This window comes from Colobus angolensis, unplaced genomic scaffold, assembly GCF_000951035.1.
Source record: "Colobus angolensis palliatus isolate OR3802 unplaced genomic scaffold, Cang.pa_1.0 Scaffold118, whole genome shotgun sequence".
Classification (NCBI taxonomy): domain Eukaryota; kingdom Metazoa; phylum Chordata; class Mammalia; order Primates; family Cercopithecidae; genus Colobus; species Colobus angolensis.
Window position 1 is genome coordinate 6,942,825 of NW_012112919.1, and position 22,585 is coordinate 6,965,409.

Genomic DNA, 22,585 nt, shown 5'->3' on the forward strand with positions numbered 1-22,585 from the left:
AAAAAAAAAAAAAACAAGAAAGAAAGCAGACAAGATGGGGAGGGTGCAGGAGGAGACTAAGCCTTACTCAGATGGGACTGGGAAGACCTGGCTCCCAGGCAAAGGGGGTGCCAGCTAACTCTCACTTTGTCTCTGGGGTTATCCACAGAGCTCAACCTTCAGCAAGACTACAAAGACCCTGGCCCAGAAGAAGCGCTGGGAGAACATCCGTAGCCGGGTCTGCTTGGGGCTGGTGGTCGGTGTCCTGCTCATCATCCTGATTGTGCTTCTGGCCGTCTTTCTCCCTCAGAGCAGTGACAGCAGTAGTGCCCCACGGACACAGGATGCAGGCACTGCCTCAGGGCCTGGGGACTGACCCAGCTGGTCCTGAAGCAGAAGCCAAACGGCTGCACTGGCCGGTTCTGGTCTCCAGAGGACCTTGGTGTTTGCTCTCCCTTGACCCACCCCAGTGAGTGCCAAAGGGCAGCCCCAACATGTGCACCCCTGCATTTCCTGTCATGCCACAGACTGGCCCTTGAGGGCAGCCTGCTGTACTGGCCATGCTGGGCCAGCCCTACCTGGAGCTCAGTAAAAGCTGCTGTTTGATTAAAAGCTGGTATCTGTGTGTGAAGGTCCCAGTTTGGTTAATCCCATCTGTCTCTACCCCTCGGGCTCCTTAGAAAGCCCATCACCCAAAGGACTCCACCCCTGGGAGATAGCTCCTTCCTCTCCCTTCCCTACTTGATCCAACCCTACACAGACGGGGAGTGTGGGTAAAAGAATACAATGGCCCCCAAACCAGACCCTTGAACCAGTCCTCCCCATCTGAGCCTGTTTCTCTGAGAATGAAATCTATTATTTTTCTGTCATCTTGGGGATGCTTAGAGGACCAATGAGACTGTAGATAGGATGACAAAGAAAAAAGCACTTCAACAAAAAAAAATTTTTTTTTTTTGAGATGGAATTTTTGCTCTGTTGCCCAGGCTGGAGTGCAATGGCACGATCTCAACTCACTGCAACCTCCACCTCCTGGGTTCAAGCGATTCTCCTGCCTCAGCCTCCTAAGTAGCTAGGATTACAGGCGCCCGCCACCACGCCCGGCTAATTTTTTATTCTTTTTGTATTTTTAGTAGAGACGGGGTTTGACCATGTTAGCCAGAATGGTCTCGATCTCCTGACCTCGTGATCCGCCCATCTTGGCTTCCCAAAGTGCTGGGATTACAGGCTTGAGCCACCAAGCCCGGCCAAGAGTGCAGTGGTTCTTAAACCTGCTTCACCTGCAGAATTTATACAAGTGCCATTGCCCAGGCCCCACCACAGATCAGTTAAATCAGATTTTTGGAAGGTATCGTACACGGGTGTTTCTAAAGCTCCTCCGCGCCCATTCTCTCCTCTGGGAATTCATGTGTAGCCAGGAATGAAAAGGTCTTAGTACAAGCCGCTAGTTTTACAGAAGCTAGGGATAGCAATGGGCTGAAGGTAACAGTCCCATGAGCTGGTTGGGGCCCCAGGTTCTAGGGATAGCGATGGGCTGAAGGTAACAGTCCCATGAGCTGGTTGAGGCCCCAGGTTCTAGGGATAGCAATGGGCTGAAGGTAACAGTCCCATGAGCTGGTTGAGGCCCCAGGTTCTCTGGCAGAGAGAGCTCTCTCTCTCGGTTGGGGAGGCTTGCCCCACCCTTTATTATTATGCCTAACACATAAGAAATGTGCAGGAATTTTTTTTTTCGGGGGTTGGGGAGGAATCAAACGCAAACTCTTGAACCAACTAGAGCGCCGCGGGGCAGAAGTGTCCGGCGGGGATCTGGACAGCGCATCGGGAAGCGCCATGGCCCAACGCTCGCAGGAACCTGAACTCCTGGGCCAGCGCCGCCTTTTCTCGCAGAGGCCTCTAGCATCCGCACAGTCCAAGCCCTCTGAGCCTCAGGGCAGATTGAGGACCCTAACAGACCAGACATTTGGACGCGACCGCGCCAGAAATTCCAGGGAAATCAGTCTTGGCTCCGATTCCAAAACAAATATTTCCTCACCAGCCGGATCTCCATCATTGGCGTTGGTCTCTGGTCACCTGACTTATTCACGCCAGTGAGAGGGGGCCGAATTAGTACTTCCGCTTTCCGTGAGGTTTAACGAGCCACTATGCCCGTCCCTCAGATACTCTGATTGGCCAGCCTCTCTCAGCTCGTCAGTTTATTGGGCAGCGCCGCTGGGCCACTATCGAGCCGGGTCCGAGGGCTGTGTTAGGAGGCTGGGCAGCCATGGCGTCCTATTTCGATGAACACGACTGCGAACCGTCTGACCCCGAGCAGGAGACGCGAACCAACATGCTGCTGGAGCTCGCAAGGTGGGTGCGCGGGGCTTGGGGATGGGGTCCAGCCCGCAGGTTTCTGGGCTGGGGCTGGCTGGAGAAGACGGATTACCAGGGGCAGCGGATTCTGGGGAGGACAGATGAGTAATCTGGAGTTAGTCCGGGCGGCGAGACTGAGGGGTGTGGGGATGAGCATCTCGATAATTTGGGCCGTCCGTTGGGCTAGCCTGGGCAAGGGGATTGCGGGAAAGATTGGAGCTGGAGAGTGGTGGGCGTGGGGGCGGAAGTTGAGGCATGGGGGCGGGGTTGGGGCCGTGTGCTGTGAGTGGGTATATTCATCAGTAGTAGGTACTGCTGACTTGGAATCTGGCTCTACCAGGTTATTTAGCGTGGCCTGAGTAACTTCTCTGAGCCTGTTGCCTCATTTGTAAAATGGGAATAAACACTTTACGTGCTGGAACGGTCTGATAGCAGCTGTAAACTTTCCCATCGTGCTTTTTATCTAGTGAGCATCTACTAACTACTAAGGGTAGCTATTATTCCTACTAGCTGGGCAGGGTGTTTATTAATGTCCAGTGGATTATGGGGGTCAAAGAAAAAGCATAGTTTTCCTTTGTTCTGACTTTACATCCTCTTCCCCAGGTCACTTTTCAATAGGATGGACTTTGAAGACTTGGGGTTGGTAGTGGATTGGGACCACCACCTGCCTCCACCAGCTGCCAAGAATGTGGTTGAGAACCTCCCCAGGACAGTCATCAGAGGCTCTCAGGCTGGTGAGGACACTAATTCTTTCTGCTATTTGGGCCAGACCCATTCCTTCCCCAAGCCAGACTGTGGTCTGGGTCCTTCAGTTTTCCAGGTCAGGTGGGGGCAAGTGTCCTTCAGGAGTGGGAGCTTGGGAGGCACAGCCTGTAGCAGCTCTCCTGACCAGCGCTCCTTCCTAAAGAGCTCAAGTGCCCCGTGTGTCTTTTGGAATTTGAGGAGGAGGAGACTGCCATTGAGATGCCTTGCCGTCACCTTTTCCATTCCAGCTGCATTCTGCCCTGGCTAAACAAGGTACTGCTTCTCTTCTTCCAGCTTTCACCCTGCCCTGGGCCCAGTACTCAAGCTTCTTTCTGTTCATGGACTGCTGGGGGATCGAAGAAGAGTGGCAGTTGGGAGCAGGGGAGGGTGGTTATCAGCTTATGAAGATCAGACCAAGGCTAGAACACTACTCTACTTTTCTCAGACAAATTCCTGTCCCTTGTGCCGCCATGAGCTGCCCACTGATGACGACACTTATGAGGAGCACAGACGAGATAAGGTAGGGGCTGGTGGTTAAGTGGAGGGGTCGTAATGAACTCCCCCTCAGTCCTGTCCCCGCTGCCATCACTTCCCACCTCAGCAGGACTGGGTAGGCCTCAGAATCCCTGGCTCTGGCTGCCTTGTTAGTGACTTTGATTTGTGGTAAGAGCCTCAGCAATGCAGATGCCAGAGGCCTGAAAACAGAGCCAGCCCCATGATAGCTTCCTATCCCCTCACCCATAGGCCTTCAGTTTGGGCCCCTGCCCAGAGTGCCTTCTTTCCTTTAGGCTCGAAAACAGCAGCAGCAACACCGACTGGAGAACCTCCATGGAGCCATGTACACGTGAGGAGGCTGGGGCTGAGTGGTGGCCCTCTGCGTCTTCCTTACTAACCTTGAATCCTCATTAAAGGTTTCTTTACCCACCCTGAGGCTGTATTGATCACAGACCTGGCCAGGGGCTCTGCATCCTCCATCAGGTCTCTACTCCTGTTGGGGAAGGTGATCCTAAACCACAGAAAGCACCAGGCTGCGGTTTTCCTCCCTGCTGGCCCATCTGGACTCATGGCAGTGGTAAAGAACTGGATTACTGCATCAGCCAGGGCTTGGGCCTATGTGTTCATGGTTGGAAGGCAAAATGTGTCAGGGTCTGGTACCCAGTTAATTACTTAAAGCTGATAAAGTAGGCCCTGTGCAGTGGCTCACGCATATAATCTCAGCAGTTTGGGAGGCCAAGGCAGGTGGATGACAAGGTCAGGAGTTCGAGACCATCCTGGCTAACATGGTGAAACCCTGTTTCTACTAAAAATACAAAAATTAGCTGGGCGTGGTGGCACACACCTGTAATCCCAGCTACCTGGGAGGCTGAGGCAGGATAATTGCTTGAACCTGGGAGGCAGAGGTTGCAGTGAGCTGAGATCATGCCATTGCACTCCAGCCTGAGCAATAAGAGCAAAACTCTGTCTCAAAAAAAAAGCTGATAAACTAGCCTGCACCCTCCTCCCACTGCAATGTCTAGTTAACTTTGTAATCCCAGAGGTTTTCTTTCTCTCCATCAAGAAAGCTACGTTTAATATTTTAAAGTTGTTCTCTGTACCACCCCCACCTTCCCCCCATGCCTCCTAAGGAATCAAAGTTCAAAGCAGATTCTGAGTGGGGGATGGGTGAGATTATCAGACCAAGGCGGTTCTTTAGATTGCTTAGAGGCCCAGAAGGGTTTCAAGCGCTTTGAAGGGGTATTTGGATGGCACCTGGCATCCTTTGTTTCTGGCAACAGAGTGTACTCAGCACTCTCCTGGGGGGCAAGGGCTTGCCATCCTTGGCCGACTCTCCAGAACAGACTACAAACATGCAAATTAGAATCCTTTTAATATAAAAAAAAAGTACTAAAATACCCACGTGGTTCTGCTGTGTTATTTGCCCTAAAGGAAGTGAGGGGCAGAGTGAAGAATCCCAGTGCAGCTCAGTGGGCCCAGAAATGGGCCTTTCCGTAGGCTAAGGCGTGCCCACTCCACCTCCACCAGACTTCTATCCCCTCTGCTGTTCCCAGCCCCCAATTCCTGCAGCAGGAAACCCCAGTGGTCTGGCTTTGGCACTGGGAGTAGAAGGCACCTGAAGGGCTGGCTGGGTGAGTGAGGACAGGTGACCTTTAAAAACAAAACACCGTGGGGTGGGGAAGCAGGTCATGCAGCTATGGCAGCTGGCAGGGCCCACTCCTCTATGGCACAGGTGGACATGGGATGGCCACTTCTCCAGAAGTGAGGAAGCCCAGATCCCAACAGAATACTTTCTCAAAATTGTTTTTGGTACAAAAGAAATGCAAAGAAGATATGGGGTGGGGTGCTGCAGAGGCCGGGCCAGCCACCCTCCCCAGACCTTAGATCATAGCGATGTTCTCGGGGGCACAGTTGAGGTGGGTGGAGGTGCTGCTGCTCCCAGAGGACTTGCAGGCCCGGCCAGGGGTAGGCTGCAACGCAGCCACCAGTGTGTCTGAGGAGACTGCCCCAAACTCATAGCTGAAGGTGCCATAGAAAATGAGGATATCGATGACACACACCCACTCACACAGGGCTGCCCCATGTTGCAGCTGAGAACTCTCATGGACAAAGAAGACTCCACCTGAAATGGGGCTAAGGAAATGTTCAGTAGGACACACGGAAACCTGGCAACACCCCTTCTGCAGTCTCAGGCCTCACCTCTCCAAAGGGAGAGGTGTTAGGCCGCCATCCCCCATCCTCTTGGGAGGGAGAAAGGTTGAGCTAGAGGATGAGTTCCCGGCTGCCCCGTCCTGAAAGGATACTGAGGACCAGGGTGATAAAGGCGATGACAGCCAGCACACTTCGCAGATAGGCCACAGCCAGGTCCAGTGGGGCGGTGGCCCCTTGGTAGGAGAGAGCACAGTGCAGGCAGACAAAGAGCAGCCCCGCAGGGAAGGCCACACCAGCTCCAACGTAGTGCAGAGACCTGGCATGATCCACCTGGGCCCAGAGAAGGGCCAGTTAGTGATGTGGCCATTGGCCCCACCCCTCCACCCCTCCTTCAGTGAATTTCCTCTCTCCCTCTTCCTTCCTCTCCCTCCTTTCTCATTCCCTTGTTCCAGCCCCAACCTTGAGGTGCCATCCTACAGGCAGCCAGGTCTTGTTAGGTAAAGTTCAAGGTTTGCGGGGGAGAAGGGGAAGCACCTGAAAGTTGCCAACCACCAAGAGGCCTGCGGCGTTGGTGCAGCCCGAGATGAGCGCTGTGGTGTTAACCCAAGAGTGCCGACTCTGCTCCAGGAGCTGCCCGTAGCGCAGGAGGCAGATCAGGGCCACTGCGGGAGGAGAGCACAGTTGAGGCCTTCCTCCAGCCTTGGCCCTGCCCAGTGAGCCTGTTAGCTTCCCCCAGACGCTGTGATGCTCCTGCCCCTCAGAATGGACAGGTGGGTGGTGAACTAGGTTTCCTCAGGCTCCAGCCAGCAGGGTGGCTGTGTGGGAGTCAGCTTTTGGCCTTTAAGGAAGGGGAGAGACATTGCTTCTACTGCCTCAGCCTTTGGTGGGGAGGGCTGCACAGAGGAAGGGCTTCCTGGGCCTTTCTGTTTTGGGGACACTGGGCTGGGCAGGCAGGGTCAGGGCTAAGGGTACAACTCACCCATGAAAGCACCCATGTTGCCAATGAGGCTGAAGAGGCAGCTTTCTGGGGGATAGGAGCCACACTTGCTGCGAGGAGGGGGAAGGACAGAGTAAGAGGGCGGCAGGAGGCCCAGGGGGCCCCCATTCTGGCTCACTGGCTCTCCCCTGGTTTACCTGCACCTGCTCCTTAGCAGGCAGGCCATTGATTCATGTGAAAAGTCAGGGTCCCTCATGAACAACTGGTTCCAGGCTGGGCCCCCAAAGCAGAGCTCGTGTGTGAGAGAGAAGGAAGTGCCCAGGAGTGTTCAGGCAACCCTGACACTCTTTGCTGAGCCCTGCAGCTGGTTTGGCTATCCTTGAGCCAGAACACGGGCTGGGCAATCTGAGGGCTCGAGCTTAAATCCAGGTGCCTCCACTTATTAGCTGTGTAACCTGGATAAGTAAGACTGAGCCTGTTTTCTCACCTATAAAATGGTGAAAACAATAGCTGCCTCACTCCCGGGATGATAAAAGAGACAATGCATATAAAGCTCTCAGCAGAGTGCCTGTCCCATAGTAACTGGCAAGTAGTGTTGTTATGAAGTGGCTCTTAGGATACTTATTATTCCTGAGACCCAAGGACAGCTCTTTGCTTGAGGGTCTGTCTGGGAGGACCTCGGATCTCCCCCTGCCCAATATCTAGGCCTTACCTGATGAGGGGGACATTGTCCAGGGTGCAGCAGGTCTTGGGGCCCCCTTGCTCAGCAGGGTCAGGAGGGCAGGACTCGTTGTAGGACCTGGCAGGCAGGACAGGGAGTAGACTGGGGGAAGGGACTGCCCCCAGTCCCTTGGCCTATAGCCTCAGGCCTCAAAGAGGACTCTCTCCCAGACCTCCCCTACAGGGACAGAAGATCACACTCCCCAGTGCTGGCCTGAAGCAGTAACCAAAGGGGCAAAGGGATGGTGGGAAGTGCGTAGGTGGCATGAAGCCATGCCTGGGGACCAATTTCAGAGAAGAGCAGTGAGGCTCAGGGTTGCAGTCTGGCTTGTGGCACCCTTGGGCCCAAGAGGGGACAGAGATGAAGGAAACTTTAGAGCGAGGCTGTCTGCAGAGTCCTTCATACCAGTTCTCCACGGGACATACATGGTGGTTCATCACAGCCATGGCATACCTGTGGGAACAGAACTGTCACCCTGGCCAGCCTTCCTGAGCTCCCCATCAACCCACCCCACGACCCTTCTCTTCAACCTTGATTTCTGGCCTCATTCAGCCTCATTATTGTTCCTGGGGACTCAAGTTGGGGTCCCTGAGGCTTGATGCCATACCAGCACCTGCAGCATGTCCCCCAGCTAGAGGCCCCCTGGAAATTGCCCTGGCTAGAAGTGTACTTGTCAGGGCCACCCTGCTGGACAGCAGTTTTGCCAGCTTGTCCCAAGGGGCTGTGTGCCCAGGCACCAGGCCAGGCTTTTGAGACAGCCAGAGTGACCCTGGGTACCACCCTGGAGCCTACAACAGGACAAGGGACTTTGTGTGCGTCATCAAGCTCCTGTTGCCCCCCCCGCACCCCTCTTTACTCACACAGTCCATATGCCAGTGATGGAGAACGCTGACAGGCTGACAGGCAGGAGGATCCAGGCGGTCATGAGGGAGGGGAGCCAGGGTGGTGGTTGTGTGGGGGGGGAGGACAAGAGGTAGATGGGGAAGTGGGGGCGGACCAGCTACCTTGAGATGTTTCTGCCACAACCATCAGCGGCCCTGGCCTGGTAGAGAGAGAGCAAAGTCCAGGAGTGGGTAACTGGCCGGAAAGGGGGAGGGGAAGGGGGTCAACACCTTATCCAGGGCTCCCGTTGGGTCTCTGAGCGTCCAAAGTTTGGGCTGAGCCCAAGGCAGAACGTGGACACCCTCTGGCATTGGGGGCCTCCGCGGTCAACCCAAATGCCACCGGCGTGCTGAGAGACGCAGGCGGACCGTAACATCTGGAAGGGAGTTAGCCTCCTTCTGAGGGACCAGGGCTGGGAGACGGGCTGGACAACCGAAGAGGCCACGCCAAGGAGAGGCTGGGTGCTGGCCCAGTGGAGCGGTGGCGAGTCAGCGGCGCGAAGGCAACCACCTGACCCTCGGCGCCCTGGGCGAGGGGCAGGTTCATGCGGAAAGCCCGGCCCGGCCCCCGCTCGCCTGGGCGCGGGGACCCCAACTGGGGCCGGAGCCTGCGGCCAGCGACTCCCCGGGACCCGGGACGCGAGACTTCCCAGGTGATTCCTGGAAGCCCGGAGGAAGGCAGGGAGCCCAGTACGCACCTCCCCGGAACGCCCCGCCGCTGCCGCACCCTGTTCGGCCCCCTCGTGGCGCCGACTCTAGCTGCGGCCCTCGGAGCAGCCCTGAAAGGTTTAAAGGGCCGAGCGGCCCCGCCCCTGGCGGCCCCAGGCCTCGCCGCGCCGCCCGCCGGGACGTGGAGTCCGCGCAGCCCCGGCCTCGGCGCCCGCGCCCTGCCCAAGACTACAACTCCCGAGCCCCCGCGCCCGTGTCACGGGGGAAACGTGGGCGGTGTCCCAACTTCGGAGGATCTGGGCGCGGAGGGCTGTGGCGTTAAGACCGTTCTAAAACCAAGATGCCTAGAGGTTTGGTTTAATCGGTTCCTGCGGGGGAAGCGCCAGCAGTTGGCCACCTCGGGGCAGCCTGCATTCCAGCTCTACCTGGGATTGTCGCCGTGCACATGGCTGGAGGAGCGTCTCTCCGCCGCTGCGCATATTTTGCAGCCCGCACCGGCCAACGGTGAGTCCTCTAGGAAGCTTTCTCAACTCGGCGCCCCATGCCTGCCTCTGGCCAGGGCTGCGGTGGGTCCAGAGAAGCAGACACAAAGCCTTGGCTGTTTCTTAAGAAATCCAAGCGCCTGGGATTTGGCTTATGGTTCCTGTGGCTCAGCAAACTCCGGAGGAGGGCTGCTTTCATTAGATACTTTTTGCTTTCCTGCGTGCAAGTACACAGCGTACTAGCCAGAAATCAGTGCCCAAGACGTGTTTCCCGACTGATCAACACGTATTTGAAATAAGGCGGCAGAGATCAGAGGACATCCACACATGTAGGTGTCAGTGTAGAGTAGGTAAGGATTAACATGGCCAGTGTTGGTAAGCAAAGAGGGGAAGGTGAGAGACCCGGAGGATTCTGGGAAAAGGAAACAGGATAGTGTGGGAAAAATTACTGACCAGCTTCACCAAAAACTTACAGGCTATGAGTGCATTCCTGGATGTTTCTTAAATTATTGCAAGGGTGGAAATACTTTCACATATCAGAATTGTGCCTGGCATTCTGTCTCGAAGGCAGTCCTAGCATCTGTTGGAGCCCTTGTGAGATGACACTTGGGCAGATCATCACCTGAATGGTGCACGGGCGCAGGCTGCCAGGTGGGGGGAGCTGAAGTTTGGCAAGACTGATGAGGCAAAAGCTATGTGCAACAACAGGACCCTGTGCTTTAGAAAGGTAGAGCAGAATAAACCGCACAATGACTTGAAGAAGGAAAAACCTTCTTGGACCCAGTGGAAAGTAGAAATGGAAGCAGAAGACCTGTTGGAGAGCCCTTTTTCTCTTGAGACGGAGTTTCACTCGTTGCCCAGGCTGGAATGCAATGGCGCAATCTCGACTCACTGCTACCTTTGCCTCCTGGGTTCAAGTGATTCCTGTGCCTCAGCCTACAGAGTAGCTGGGATTACAGGTGCCTGCCACCATGCCTGGCTAATAGTTTTGTATTTTTAGTAGAGACGGGGTTTCACCATATTGGCCAGGTTGGTCTCGAACTCCTGACCTCAGGTAATCTGCTCGCTTGGCCTCTCAAAGTGCTGGGATTACAGATGTGAACCACCGCGCCCAGCAGGAGAGCCCTTTCCTTAATCACATCAGGACAAGTAGTTAAAACAGGGCTAAGAAGTATGGCTGTGTAGTGATCACTGTACAAGCACACTTGGCTGAATGAACAAGTGGGGGATAAAATCCAGCCCACCTGCCGCTGGCTATGCTTTGTGCCTCAGGACCAAGGTGTGCTTCCTTGCTAATTGACAGGAACCATCTTCCTGCCCAACTGCATTCCCATTGACTAGGCACCTTATCTGCCCAATGGGGCTGTGAACCCTAATTGGAAGCTTTGCAATTCTTAACACTGTATCTTCTTGAGCTGGGTTTGAGTCCCTATCCAATCAAGATGAAGGCCTGAGAGGACTATTCAAGTTCTAACATGATGTGGGGGCAAGACATAGTACTCCAGATCCGGGACATGAGGCAGCTTTTGTCTTAATATGACAATCTAATAGTTCCTAAAATAGAATTATCCCAGGATAGAGCTCCGTATGACAGAAGGGCTCTTCATAGGTAGTTGGTAGGGGGAATTGTGTATCATGTACGAAGTAGGACCAGATGTCTTTAAAAAGGCCTTCCAACTCTAATGCTACATGAATCTGTCTAGTTGTTATGTTCCAACAGGCACAGCTCTTAAAATAGTGTGGCAAAGCAAGAGATGAGATTTCCAGTGCTGACTCGGTGGTGGAATGACTTTAGGGCAGGTATTTAACCTCCACTTCCCCGTGTACACAAGTGATTTCACAACTCTTGGCAAAAACAGTGCTGTAAAAATAGTAAGTTTATTTGTTAAAAAAAATACTGCATTTGAAAAGTACCTTTCTTCTGGGATTTTCAAATAATTTGCACTACATTTTATTCATCTACACATTGGAAATGAGTAAACTGGTGAACATATAGCTTTTTATACATTTAACACAACCAGTGCAAATTCTCCTGGCTCTGAGAAGGCAGAGAAGCCCTTTACTCAGGAGGTCTTCAATTCTAGCATTACTCCAACTCCTAGGGAAATTTCGGGTGGATGCCTATGGCTGTATGACCATCTGATTCCTCATGGACAGGACAGGAATTCAGCAAGGGAGCTTAAAATATTTTAATTGTCAACATTCCATGGTGACTCTCCCCAAAAATCTAGTGGTAGGAAAGTAATCTGTACTTATTCCTCTTTGTGCACACAAAGGCTTCATTTAAATTTGTGAGCCTGCTGGGGATCCATTACCTAGCCATTCAGAGATCCTGTCAAATGCACAGCAGATTGGATACTCCCCATCCCAAAGGGGTTCCTCCCACCTGGATGGGGCCAATCTCTAGTTGACAGTGTCCCTCAGAATGCATCATGGAGATGGAATGTCCCTTCCAGAGAGACTTTTACACAGGGAAAAGCATTTGTTGGCTGGGCTCCAACTCTCATTTGGTACCAAAAGCTTTACATTCTTTTCCCGTCTTACATTACATTCTTCAAAGACTTCCGTGCTTGCCAGCTGGATACAACTCAAGCTCTAGTGTTTACTCTTGCACAGCCCAAAACCCTTGCAAACCCAGCTTCCTTCTATCAGTGACATCACCCATTGTGGCCCAGGAACCACAAAACCTAAAATACAGGCTTAAATTCAGTGAGTGAAGAACATTCCATATTGAATGGGCATGAGATACGCCTATCAGACTGTGTATTTTTTTTTTTTTTAAAGACAGCCAATTACATCGTATCTAGTCAAATGAGCAGATTCTAAAGCAGCCTGCTGGGAAGTTCCACTTAGTCTCATTGGACACTGTTCTTTGGGACATCTGTGGGAAATGTTCTGGAACTTGTTCCTTCATGGGAAACACTAATTTTTGAAAGAAGTAGATGTCTGGAGGCAGGTCTGGTGAATAAGCTGGATAGTACTGCCTTGGACTCCAGCTGAGGGGTGGCAGTAAGCAATGCCATCCTTGGGCAGGCATTTTAGACACACCTGGAGAAAGGACAGTAGCATCTCCGATAGGCCAGCTCTGAAGGAAGCTTAGTGCTTAATACAGTCACACTGCATAAATTAGCTTACAGTGCTCTCTCGGGTGGAAAATATTAATAGTGTATATGCACTTGATAAGCAAAATTCCTCAAGAAAAAAAGTTTAATAGCAAGGAATTTCCATCAGTCCCCTACCTGAGAGGGGTCTTTGTGAGGATTACCACAACAAACACTTAAAAGGATACAATAGGTATTTATTAAATGCTGCCTTGCCTTTTACCTCTTCCTTTTTTTTTTTTTTTTTTTTTGAGACGGAGTCTCACTTTGCCGCCCAGGTTGAAGTGCAGTGGTGTGATGTCAGCTCACTGCAACCTCCGCCTTCCGGGTTCAGGCAATTCTCTTGCCTCAGCCTCCCGAGTAGCTGGGATGGACTATAGGCACATGTCACCATGCCTGCTAATTTTTTGTATTTTTAGTAGAGACGGGGTTTCTCTGTGTTAGCCAGGATGGTCTGGATCTCCTGATTTCATCATCCGCCCACCTCGGCCTCCCTACCTCTTCCTTTACTTCACAAGAATGGGGTCTAAATTTTCAGGTGCCAAGTCCCCAAACTCCTCTTCTAGCCTTCTGAATTGTGTAATAAAACCAGGAAACAGGTGATCCAGCTGAGAAGACAGACCTCAAAAGTATTTCCAGACTAAAAAGCCAAAGACTTCCAGTGAAATCCTATGTTCCAAGTCATCAGATCAGTTTAAGGACTGGAAGACTAGAATGACTGCCTGGTTCTCTGACCAGGAAGAACAGGGTGGAGTTTGGGAGAGCTTCCTTGACCCAGGAGGCTTTGGAGGGTAGTTAACATTAGAAGTCAAAAGGCACTTCTAGCCCACTTGCCTAAGTAGAGGAAAAAGCCTTTCTCCTTTAAAAGGAGAACTGAGCCCAGGATTGGCAAGTTTAAGGCACTTAACCTTGACCAGTTCTGTAGGTCTGGAGCATTCTGGTCCCTGGCTGCTTTCACTACCAGGCCCTTCTCACTTATCCACCTGACTTACTGCCCCAGCATTCCTTTGGCATTGCGAGCTGTGACTTGCCACATTTTAATGACATGATTGAAGTAGCTACCTTGCAGGATAGATTTTCTGGGGTATAGGGAACAAACCAACAGTGCCATCAGGTGTCTTAACACCCGGATGTGGAGAAACCCCTGGGGCAAGGGGCTGTGGTTTCAGGAAATCTCAGTTCTCAAAGGCTTAAAGCCACATTTCAAGGCACTGAGGTTAGGCTGATATGCTGGAAAACAAGTGCCTTGGAACTTCCATACTGGAGAGGGAGGATGTCTTGTGGAATTCAGACGTAAGCCTAACCCTGCATTAGAAAAAATGTTCACTGGGTGAGAGCAGTGGTATTCCTGGGGATCTTTATGGTAAGGATCTGAGTTATATACTCCTGGGAGGTAGGAAAGAAGGTCTCATTTCATTCCCTCTGGCGTGTTGTCAATCAGGCAATTATTGCTACTATTGACTTTCCCTTTGTAGGTATGTTCAGAACTGTTAAGTCACAACTTGAGAGTGAGTTCCCACTTGTTTTGATAATTCCCTTTTAGTCTGAGCAGAGGACAGTCTGTTCACAGCTAGGAATGAAGCTGAAAGTTGGAATTCTGTAGCCCTGGCCAAGGCAGGTTTTGCTGTAAGAAATCTTTGCAGTTTAGCACCAACATCTTCCTGGGTTTGCTATCTAGACAGTGCAAAGCAGTGGAACATGCGAGAAACAAAAAAGCCACGGAAAGGGAGGGAGACATGCTTGCAAATAGGCCTCAAAAATGGAGGTCTCCCACTTTATTGGTATCAGAATTACTTGCAGAGTTTTTTAGAAGGATAGATCCCTAGACCTCCCCACCTCCAAAGTCCTGAGCAGCTGGAGGTACACAGTCATGTTGGAGGGGGAGGAGAACTGATGGATTCTACCTGAGGCAAAAAGATGAGGGAAAGGAACAAAGAAAAAGGGCTGAAAAAAGGTCTATGAATACATGGGTGGAAATGAGCAAAAGCACAGAAGAACCATAAAATAACAAACATGGTTCATGGAGCTGAGTGGAACAGCAGCAGCCAGGCATATGACCTCGGTGAGAAAGCACCATGTTAGCACAAGGCTTCATAAATTCTGGTTCTCCCTGGAGTCTCTGCTTCTAGAACAACACATTAGCCACACAAAATTCTCAAAAAAAAAAAAAAAAAATTCCAGAATATCAGGCTGGGTAAATGGGTCAACATATAAGAAAGAATGACTGCAAGGCGGCCGGGCGCGGTGGCTCAAGCCTGTAATCCCTGCACTTTGGGAGGCCGAGACGGGTGGATCACGAGGTCAGGAGATCGAGACCATCCTGGTCTACACGGTGAAACCCCGTCTCTACTAAAAAATACAAAAAACTAGCCGGGCGAGATGGTGGGCGCCTGTAGTCCCAGCTACTCAGGAGGCTGAGGCAGGAGAATGGCGTGAACCTGGGAGGCGGAGCTTGCAGTGAGCCGAGATCGCGCCACTGTACTCCAGCCTGGGCGACACAGCGAGACTCCGTCTCAAAAAAAAAAAAAAAAAAAAAAAAGAAAGAATGACTGCAAGGCAGGCCAGGTGTAGTCCGGCAACACCCTATGGATGCAACATCTCTGGGGGTCTCAAGATCAGACAAACTGGTCCTGGTACCCCCACACTAAATTTCCTGGGCAGAATTCTTCCGAGTGCAGTGAATCCAGCCTGGAGAGAACGCCTTCAACATGGTCAGTGTCGGCTCTGGCGCTTTGCAATCTCCTCCTGGATACGCAACTTGAGGGCTTCTCGCATGGGTGGATCCAGAGGCGTGTGTGCCGACACCTCCTCACTCACCTTTCCTGGGTCATCGCCCTACATGGAGGAAGAGTCAGGAGGCTCAGGGCCTGGCTTCTTCCAGAAAGGTGACCTACCCTGTCCCTAAACACTCTCACAGAACTCCGTTTAGCTCAAGGCTTTTTGCCAGCACCTGTCATTTCCCAGGTGTCCCCTGTAATAGTGATTCTCCACTGGGGGCCAAGAGCCCTCCGTGTTCCCCTACTGAGAATCACTGTGAGATGGGAGTGAGTTGTGCTCAAAAGCACTGCCCGCCAGGCCTAGGTTCACATATGGAGCAGACACTTCCCACTGGGGGTCCTGAGGAAAACAGCGCTCAGGGTCTGACAGTGATTACTACCATAGCCCAGGACCTTCAGGCTGCAGCTGTTTCCACCAGGCATACCTGATACACGATAACTGATGTGACCTCTCCACTGTCTGCCTCGTATTCTAAGCGGAAGAGCTGATGGCCAGAAGGCTCCAGCTCAGAGCCTCCACTACTGCTGCTTTCACCGGACTCCTCATAGTCTGGGTTGCGTGGGTGGGCAGAGATATCTGGAAGGATGAACCACAGTAAGAAAGAAGAGGGGGATGCTGCTGAAGGCCTTGCCCATAGAGATGCTGCAGGAAAATATATGGTTAAGAAAGCCCCAGTCTTCTTTTTTTGAGATGAAGTCTCACTCTGTCACCCAGGCTAGAGTGCAGTGGTGCGATCTCAGCCCACTGCAATCTCTGCTCTGGGGTTCAAGCGCTTCTCTTGACTCAGCCTCCCGAGTGGCTAGGGTTACAGGCAAGTGCCACCACGTCCAGCTAATTTTTGCATTTTTAGTAGAGATGGGGTTTCACCATGTTGGCCAGGCTGGTCTCGAACTCCTGACCTCAAGTGATCAGCCCACCTTGGCCTCCCAAAGTGCTGGTATTACAGGCGTGCGCCACTGCGCCCAGCTGCCCCAATCTTCTTATGGGTCTAGTGTAAGTGGGTTTATTTTTTGAGATGAGTCTTGCCCTGTCGCCCAGGCTGGAGTACAGTGGCTAAATCTCGGCTCACTGCAACCTCCGAGGCCTCCCAGGTTCAAGCGATTCTCCTTCCTCAGCCTCCCGAGTAGTAGCTGGGATTACAGCCGCCTGCCACCATGCCTGGCCAATTTTTGTATTTTTAGTAGAGATGGGGTTTCACCATGTTGTCCAGGCTAATTTCAAACTCCTGGCCTCAAGGGATCCGCCCACCGGGGCCTCCCAAACTGCTAGGATTACAGGCATGAACCACCATGCCCGGCCCAGTGTAAGTGTTTGGTGTGCTGCCAGTCAAGAACTTATTTACCTTTGCATCCCTGCCCTGAGGCCAGCACAGTCCTGTCACACAGTAGGTACACAATGCACATTTGTCTAGCAAAAAGTACTGGAAAGCAGAAGGGTGGATAGAGCTCTGCCTGGGTTCAAATCTAGGCTTTGCCATTTACTAGCTCAGATCTTGGGCAAGTTGTTTAACCTCTCTGTACCTGTTTCCTGACTGTGAAACAGATATAAGCGTTTTTATGAGGTTGTATAAAGACTCAATGAATTAATATACGTAAGATCTAAAAGCACTTTAAGTAATGCTTAACAAAGGTAGGGTGTGGTGGCACACACCTATAATCCCACCACTTTGGGAGGCCGATGCAGGCAGGTCATCTGAGCTCAGGAGTTCGAGATCAGCCTGGGCAACGTGGTGGAAACCCCTTCTCTACAAAAAATACCAAAATTAACTGGGTGTGGTGGCACACGCCTGGGGTCCCAGGTACTCGGGAGGCTAAGGCTGCAGTGAGATCGCACCATTGCACTCCAGCCTGGGCGACAGAGACCTAGTCTCAAAATAAAAACTTAAAAAAAGAAGTAATAATGCTTAATAAAAATTGAGTGTCATATGTTAACCAGTGTGATCTCTAGGTAGCAGGGAAGCTGGGGAAAGGCCATTTACTGGGTTCATTCCACAATTATGTGCTGGTCGCTCATCGCTGTGCCAGACTTTTTCTTTGCTAGGTAGCGGAGCACCTTACTAAAATACAGCACGGTGGGGCAAACCGGCAGATTAACGTCTTGCTGGCTCCCGGATACTCTCTGCGACAGCGATGCTTAACTGGGGGCTTGTGAGTCGTCCCAGTTTTTGGGGAGAACCATTCAGCGGAGATTTGGGAGCGTTGAGGTGGAGGTTCCGGGAAGAGACGAGGTGAGCTGAACCTTAGGAGTAAGAAGTGGTTTCTCCCTACAGAGAAGGGGAGTGCGTTGCAGGAAGAGCGCGCGGGCTGGAGACAGGCGGGGCGGGCGGCCTCACCTCGGTGTCGCGGCAGGTACACCTGCAGGTCTGGCTTGCGGGGCCGCGTCGGCGCGGGCGTGTGCCGCCTCCTCACCTTCTCCTTGGCCGCCTGCTTCACCTTCTTGTCATAGTCGTCCCTGCGGGGAGCCGAGCGGGAGTCAGGGACTGTCGGGCCAGGCCAGGACAGGCCAGGCCAGGACAGGCCAGGAGTGGCGGCGACAGCGCAGGGCGGGGCGGTACCGAGCGATCTGGTTCCGTCGGATATGGTGCACGAAGCCATGGTTCAGGTCCAGCCGCCCGCCAGGCTTGCAGCAGTGTCCCGGCCGGGGACGCCGCCCCACCTCCATGGAGCCGGGGGGCGCAGAGTCGCCGCCGCCTCGACGGCCCCAACAACAGCCACCCGCCCACAGATGTCCGTACTGCCCCTCGCTCAGCTTCCGGCCCCCGCATCCTGACTTCCGGTCTGGGAGGCCCTGCCTGGCCAAGCGATGCGGCGCGCGGAGTTTTCGGGTCTGGTCGGGTCGGGTGGAGTAGGGTATGCTTGAGTTATACCGCCCGAACCTCTAGAGGGCTTTTGGTTTTGCTTCGTTTTTGTTTTTTCGTAACACATCAATAGGAAACAAGGACTTCGGCTTACAGCTGATACCAGAACATTCAGCAAAATGCAAATCATCTATTAACACAACTCGATGCTTACGGCGGTGCCTTCCCGTCTTTCTTTCTGGTAATAGGATACTGTGCAATCCATCACCATCTGCGTGACTTTGGCTTACCGTGTAACCTTGCCACGCCTCAGTTTCCTCATTAGTAAATGGGAACACCTAGAGCACCTACCGCAAATAGATTGTGAGGCCTTGAAATGCTCAGGGAGGGCACACAGCGGCGCCCAGGCCGCAGGCTCCACGAAGGCTCTCCTGGCCTGGCTTGCCTCATATCCTCGGCGCCGACGGCTTAACTGTCCCCGCGGGATGACCCAGGGTTTTTGAGGGACCTACGGGTGTATTATTTTCTTGTTTACTTAGTTTTCCTCTTTTTTTTTTTTTTTTTTGAGAAGGAGTCTTCACTCTGTTGCTCAGGCTGGAGTGCATTGGCGCAATCTCGGCCCACTGCAACCTCCGCCTCCCGGATTCAAGTGATTCTCCTGCCTCAGCCTCCGGAGTAGCCCGTGCCTCCAGGCCTGGCTAATTTTTGTATTTTTAGTAGAGATGAGGTTTCACCATGTTGGCCAGGCTGGTCTCGAACTCCTGACCTCAGGTGATCCGCCTGCCTCGGCCTCCCAAAGTGTTGGATTTGTAGGCATGAGCCACCGCGCTCAGTCCTTTTTTTTCTATTTTTTTCTGACCACTGTGTTCACGTCACAGCGTGTAAAATTCTCAAGTCCTTTTACAAAAGTCAAAATCAGGAATTCATGATTAGGACAGGGACAAACGGCTGGGTGTGGTGGCTCATGCCTGTAATTCCAAAACTTTGGGATGCCGAAGTGGGAGTATGGCTGGAGCCAGAAATTTGAGACCAGCCTGGGCAACACAGTGAGACATCCTATGAGAAAAAAATACATTTAAAAAGAAAGAAAGAAAGAGCCGGGTGCGGTGGCTCACGCCTGTAATCCCAGCACTTTCGGAGGCCCAGGCGGTCAGATCACGAGGTCAGGAGTTTGAGACTAGCCTGGCCAACATGGCGAAACTCTGTCTCTACTAAAAATATAAAAAATTCGCTGGTCTTGATGGCCGGCGCCTGTAATCCCAGCTACTTGGGAGCCTGAGGCAGGAGAATCGCTTGAACCTGGGAGGCAGGGGTTGCAGTGAGCTGAGATCGAGCCACTGCAGTCCAACCTCCATCTCAAACACACACACACACACACACACACACACACCAAAAAAAAAAAAACAAAACAAAAAACAGGGACCAATGGTGGTCCAGCCACACGATGGGAGTATTACTGAGCAATCCAAGGGAAGCTCTGTAGCTCACCAACCTAGATGGATCATAAAGTAAATATGCCCAGTGAAAGAGGGCAGGGACTCTGTATGATTCCATTTATATAAGACTCTAGGGGGCCGGGCGCCGTGGCTCAAGCCTGTAATCCCAGCACTTTGGGAGGCCGAGGCGGGTGGATCACGAGGTCAGGAGATCAAGACCATCCTGGCTAACATGGTGAAACCCCGTCTCTACTAAAAAAATACAAAAAACTAGCCGGGCGTGGTGGCGGGCGCCTGTAGTCCCAGCTACTCGGAGGCTGAGGCGGGAGAATGGCGTGAACCCGGGAGGCAGAGCTTGCAGTGAGCAGAGATCGCGGCACTGCACTCCAGCCTGGGCGACACAGCGAGACTCCGTCTCAAAAAAAAAAAAAAAGAGAGACTCTAGGAAGTGCAAACTAATCTATAGTGACTGAGAGATCAGTTGATTTTTGTGGGGGTTCTCTGGGAGGAGGAGGTTATCTTTGGGGCTGGGTAGATTCTTTAAAAATTTTTTTTTTTTTTTTTTGAGGCAGGATCTCTGTCGCATAGATTGGATTGTAGTGGCGCAATCACTACTCACTGCAGCCTCCACCTCTCAGGCCCAAATAATCCTCCTGCCTCAGCCTCCTGAATAGCACGCCACCATGCCCAGCTAATTTTTAAATTTTTTTTGTGGAGATGTGGTCTATGTTGCCAAGGCTAGTCTTGAACTCCTGACCTCAAGTGATCCTCTTGCCTCAGGCCTCCCAAAGTGCTGGCATTATAGGTGTGAGCCACCATGCTGGGCCGAGATCCCTTCTCTTGATTGTGGTGATAGCTTCATGGGTGTATATATTACAAGAAAGGATCCAGATTCAGACCCTAATGGAGGGTTCTTGGATCTCGTGCAAGAAAGAATTCAGGGTGAGTCCGCAGTGCAAAGTAAAAGCAAGTTTATTAAGACAGTAACGTAGCCAGGTGCCGCGGCTTATGCTTGTAATCCCTGCATTTTGGAAGGCGGAGGCGGGCGGATCACTTGAGGTCAGCAGTCCGAGACCAGCCTGGCCAACGTGGTGAAACTCTGTGCCTACTAAAAATACAAAAATTAGCCGGGTGTGGTGGCAGGTGCCTGTAATCCCAGCTACTCAGGAGTCTGAGGCAGGAGAATCACTTGAACCCAGGAGGTGGAGATTGCAGTGAGCCGAGATCTCGCCACTGCACTCCAACTTGGGTGACAGAGTGAGACTGTCTCAAAAAAAATACAAAATAAAGTAATGAAAGTACAGCTACTCCATAGACAGAGCAGGGCGTTCCTGAAAGAGGAGGAACGCGTCCATCCTGGCTACAATACTTGTTTATATATAGGATAAAAAGATTATGGGGAGATGTGCTCTGCTACAAGGGTTGGTGATAAAGGATTAATTTTATTAATTACTATATTTTGCAAGAAGCAATATTATCTTTAAAGCAAAATTAGGAATGCCTGTATTCTGCAGTTATTGGGATATTAGGACACTCCCAAGTCTGGATCTGTTTAGTAAACATTATCTCTCTGTTCCCTTAACCGGAGACATCTAGAGGCTAGGAATATCTAACTTCCTAGGAATGCAGCCTGTCAAGTCCCAGCCTCATTTTTCTAACCTTCAATGGAGTTGGTCTGGTTCGAACGCCTCTGACACATACCTCAAGTCAGAATTCAGTAAATTGCTGTGTTGTGTTGTGTTGTGTTGTGTTGTATTGTAAGACGGAGTTTCACTCTTGTTGCCCAGGCTGGAGTGCAATGGCGCGATCTCGGCTCACTGCAACCTCCGCCTCCCGGGTTCAAGCGATTCTCCTGCCTCAGCCTCCTGAGTAGCTGGGATAACAGGCTCGTGCTACTGCGGCTAATTTCTGTATTTTTAGTAGAGACGGGGTTTTGCCATGTTGGCCAGGCTGGTCTCGAATCCTGACCTCAGGTGATCCGCCCGTCTCGGCCTCCCAAAGTGCTGGAATTACAGGCGTGAGCCACAGCGCCTGGCCTAAATTCCACACTTTAAACATGTATTTTTTGTATGTCAATTATACCTCAATGGAACAGTTCAAACAAGCAAACAAGTTCAAGGCAGGTCCTGAGGTTATAGCTTTATTAGCTTCATGGTAAATCCGCTTCTACTGGGCATTTGGGTTTACATGGTACCAAGAACCTTCTAACAGTAGAATTAGGGCCGTCAAGGGGATGATTTGGGAATGTCGCCTAGTTTTCCTGCGCAGGATTGTCAGCCTCCAAGCCGCGGACACTTTGGGAAACGACCTCGCGATGGTGGTTTCGAGGCACAAATCTGGGGCCGAATGACAGCTTCTTTTTCTTTTATTATTTCATTTTGAGACGGAGTTTCGCTCTTGTTGCCTAGGCTGGAGTGCAATGGCGCAATCTTGGCTGCAACCTCCGCCTCCGCCTCCCGGGTTCAAGCGATTCTCCTGCCTCAGCCTCCCAAGTAGCTGGGATTACAGGCATGCACCACAACGTCCGGCTAATTTTGTATTTTTAGTAGAGGTGGGGTTTCTCCATGTTGGTCATGCTGGTCTTGAACTCCCGACCTCAGGTGATCCACTCGCTTCGGCCTCCCAAAGTGTTGGGATTACAAGCGTGAGTTATCGCGCCCGGCCTGACAACTTTTATCCAGAAAACTGTCGCCAGTAAAGGTTCCTGTCTCAGTAAACTGTAAACGACAGTAGGCCCACAGAAGGTTCTCAGGGGCTGGGAAGCCGCTGCAGGAACAGCACCGCCCACAAATTTCCTGCAGCGTGATTTGTCCCCAGTGGCGACTCGTAGAGCGTTCGCGGCTCGCTACCAGCCCCTCTCCTGATTGGCCGCGTGCCGCGCGCTCGAGCGTGCCTGGCGCCTCCGCTGGAAGACTCTGCAGATAGTGGCGATGTCCGGCAGGTCTAAGAGGGAGCCTCGCGGTTCCACCCGCGGGAAGCGCGAGTCCGAGTCGCGGGGCAGCTCCGGTCGCGTCAAGCGGGAGCGAGATCGGGAGCGGGAGCCTGAGGCGGCAAGCTCCCGGGGCAGC

The 22,585-nt window shown here is 52.2% G+C and overlaps 5 protein-coding genes across 11 annotated transcripts in view; 3 read left to right on the forward strand and 2 right to left on the reverse strand.

Moving 5' to 3' along the window:
• VAMP5 (vesicle-associated membrane protein 5) overlaps window positions 1–606 on the forward strand; it is a 9,729-nt gene extending 9,123 nt beyond the window's left edge. Inside the window, exon 3 of one of the 2 annotated variants that reach the window (XM_011964096.1) lies at window positions 149–604. In XM_011964096.1, the coding sequence (XP_011819486.1) occupies window positions 149–355 (207 nt within the window). In that variant the 3' untranslated portion in view covers window positions 356–604. Of the gene's footprint in view, window positions 1–148 lie in introns of both variants that reach the window. The other variant, XM_011964089.1, reaches the window with a different exon arrangement.
• A 1,570-nt stretch (window positions 607–2,176) lies between these two features.
• RNF181 (ring finger protein 181) lies at window positions 2,177–4,026 on the forward strand. Of its 3 annotated transcripts, XM_011964068.1 has the most exons (5): window positions 2,177–2,322; window positions 2,929–3,059; window positions 3,233–3,342; window positions 3,515–3,589; window positions 3,858–3,999. In XM_011964068.1, the coding sequence occupies exons 1-5, from the start codon at window positions 2,237–2,239 to the stop codon at window positions 3,915–3,917; spliced, it is 462 nt and encodes a 153-aa protein (XP_011819458.1). In that variant the 5' UTR covers window positions 2,177–2,236; the 3' UTR covers window positions 3,918–3,999. The 3 variants fall into 3 exon arrangements, with proteins under 3 accessions (XP_011819458.1, XP_011819450.1, XP_011819466.1); XM_011964060.1 differs by lacking the exon at window positions 3,233–3,342 and having other exon boundaries at window positions 2,194–2,322; window positions 3,364–3,589; window positions 3,858–4,026; XM_011964076.1 differs by lacking the exon at window positions 3,515–3,589 and having other exon boundaries at window positions 2,194–2,322; window positions 3,858–3,994.
• An 891-nt stretch (window positions 4,027–4,917) lies between these two features.
• On the reverse strand, window positions 4,918–9,045 carry TMEM150A (transmembrane protein 150A). Of its 2 annotated transcripts, XM_011964041.1 has the most exons (8): window positions 8,953–9,045; window positions 8,234–8,415; window positions 7,779–7,826; window positions 7,365–7,451; window positions 6,695–6,762; window positions 6,250–6,377; window positions 5,868–6,045; window positions 4,918–5,686 (listed from the first exon to the last, which is right to left on the reverse strand). In XM_011964041.1, the coding sequence occupies exons 2-8, from the start codon at window positions 8,296–8,298 to the stop codon at window positions 5,445–5,447; spliced, it is 816 nt and encodes a 271-aa protein (XP_011819431.1). In that variant the 5' UTR covers window positions 8,299–8,415; window positions 8,953–9,045; the 3' UTR covers window positions 4,918–5,444. The 2 variants fall into 2 exon arrangements, with proteins under 2 accessions (XP_011819431.1, XP_011819438.1); XM_011964048.1 differs by lacking the exon at window positions 6,695–6,762.
• Window positions 9,046–15,067: 6,022 nt separating this feature from the next.
• LOC105527617 (chromosome unknown open reading frame, human C2orf68) lies at window positions 15,068–18,018 on the reverse strand. Of its 3 annotated transcripts, XM_011964029.1 has the most exons (4): window positions 17,839–18,018; window positions 17,617–17,735; window positions 15,709–15,860; window positions 15,068–15,341 (listed from the first exon to the last, which is right to left on the reverse strand). In XM_011964029.1, exons 1-4 carry the CDS (start codon window positions 17,943–17,945, stop codon window positions 15,219–15,221), a joined length of 501 nt encoding a protein of 166 aa, XP_011819419.1. In that variant the 5' UTR covers window positions 17,946–18,018; the 3' UTR covers window positions 15,068–15,218. The 3 variants fall into 3 exon arrangements, with proteins under 3 accessions (XP_011819419.1, XP_011819400.1, XP_011819410.1); XM_011964010.1 differs by having other exon boundaries at window positions 17,617–18,014; XM_011964020.1 differs by lacking the exons at window positions 15,068–15,341; window positions 15,709–15,860 and having other exon boundaries at window positions 17,182–17,735; window positions 17,839–18,009.
• A 4,332-nt stretch (window positions 18,019–22,350) lies between these two features.
• Window positions 22,351–22,585, forward strand: part of USP39 (ubiquitin specific peptidase 39) — a 34,801-nt gene continuing 34,566 nt past the window's right edge. Inside the window, exon 1 of the mRNA XM_011925721.1 lies at window positions 22,351–22,585. Within this exon, the coding sequence (XP_011781111.1) occupies window positions 22,448–22,585 (138 nt within the window). The 5' untranslated portion in view covers window positions 22,351–22,447.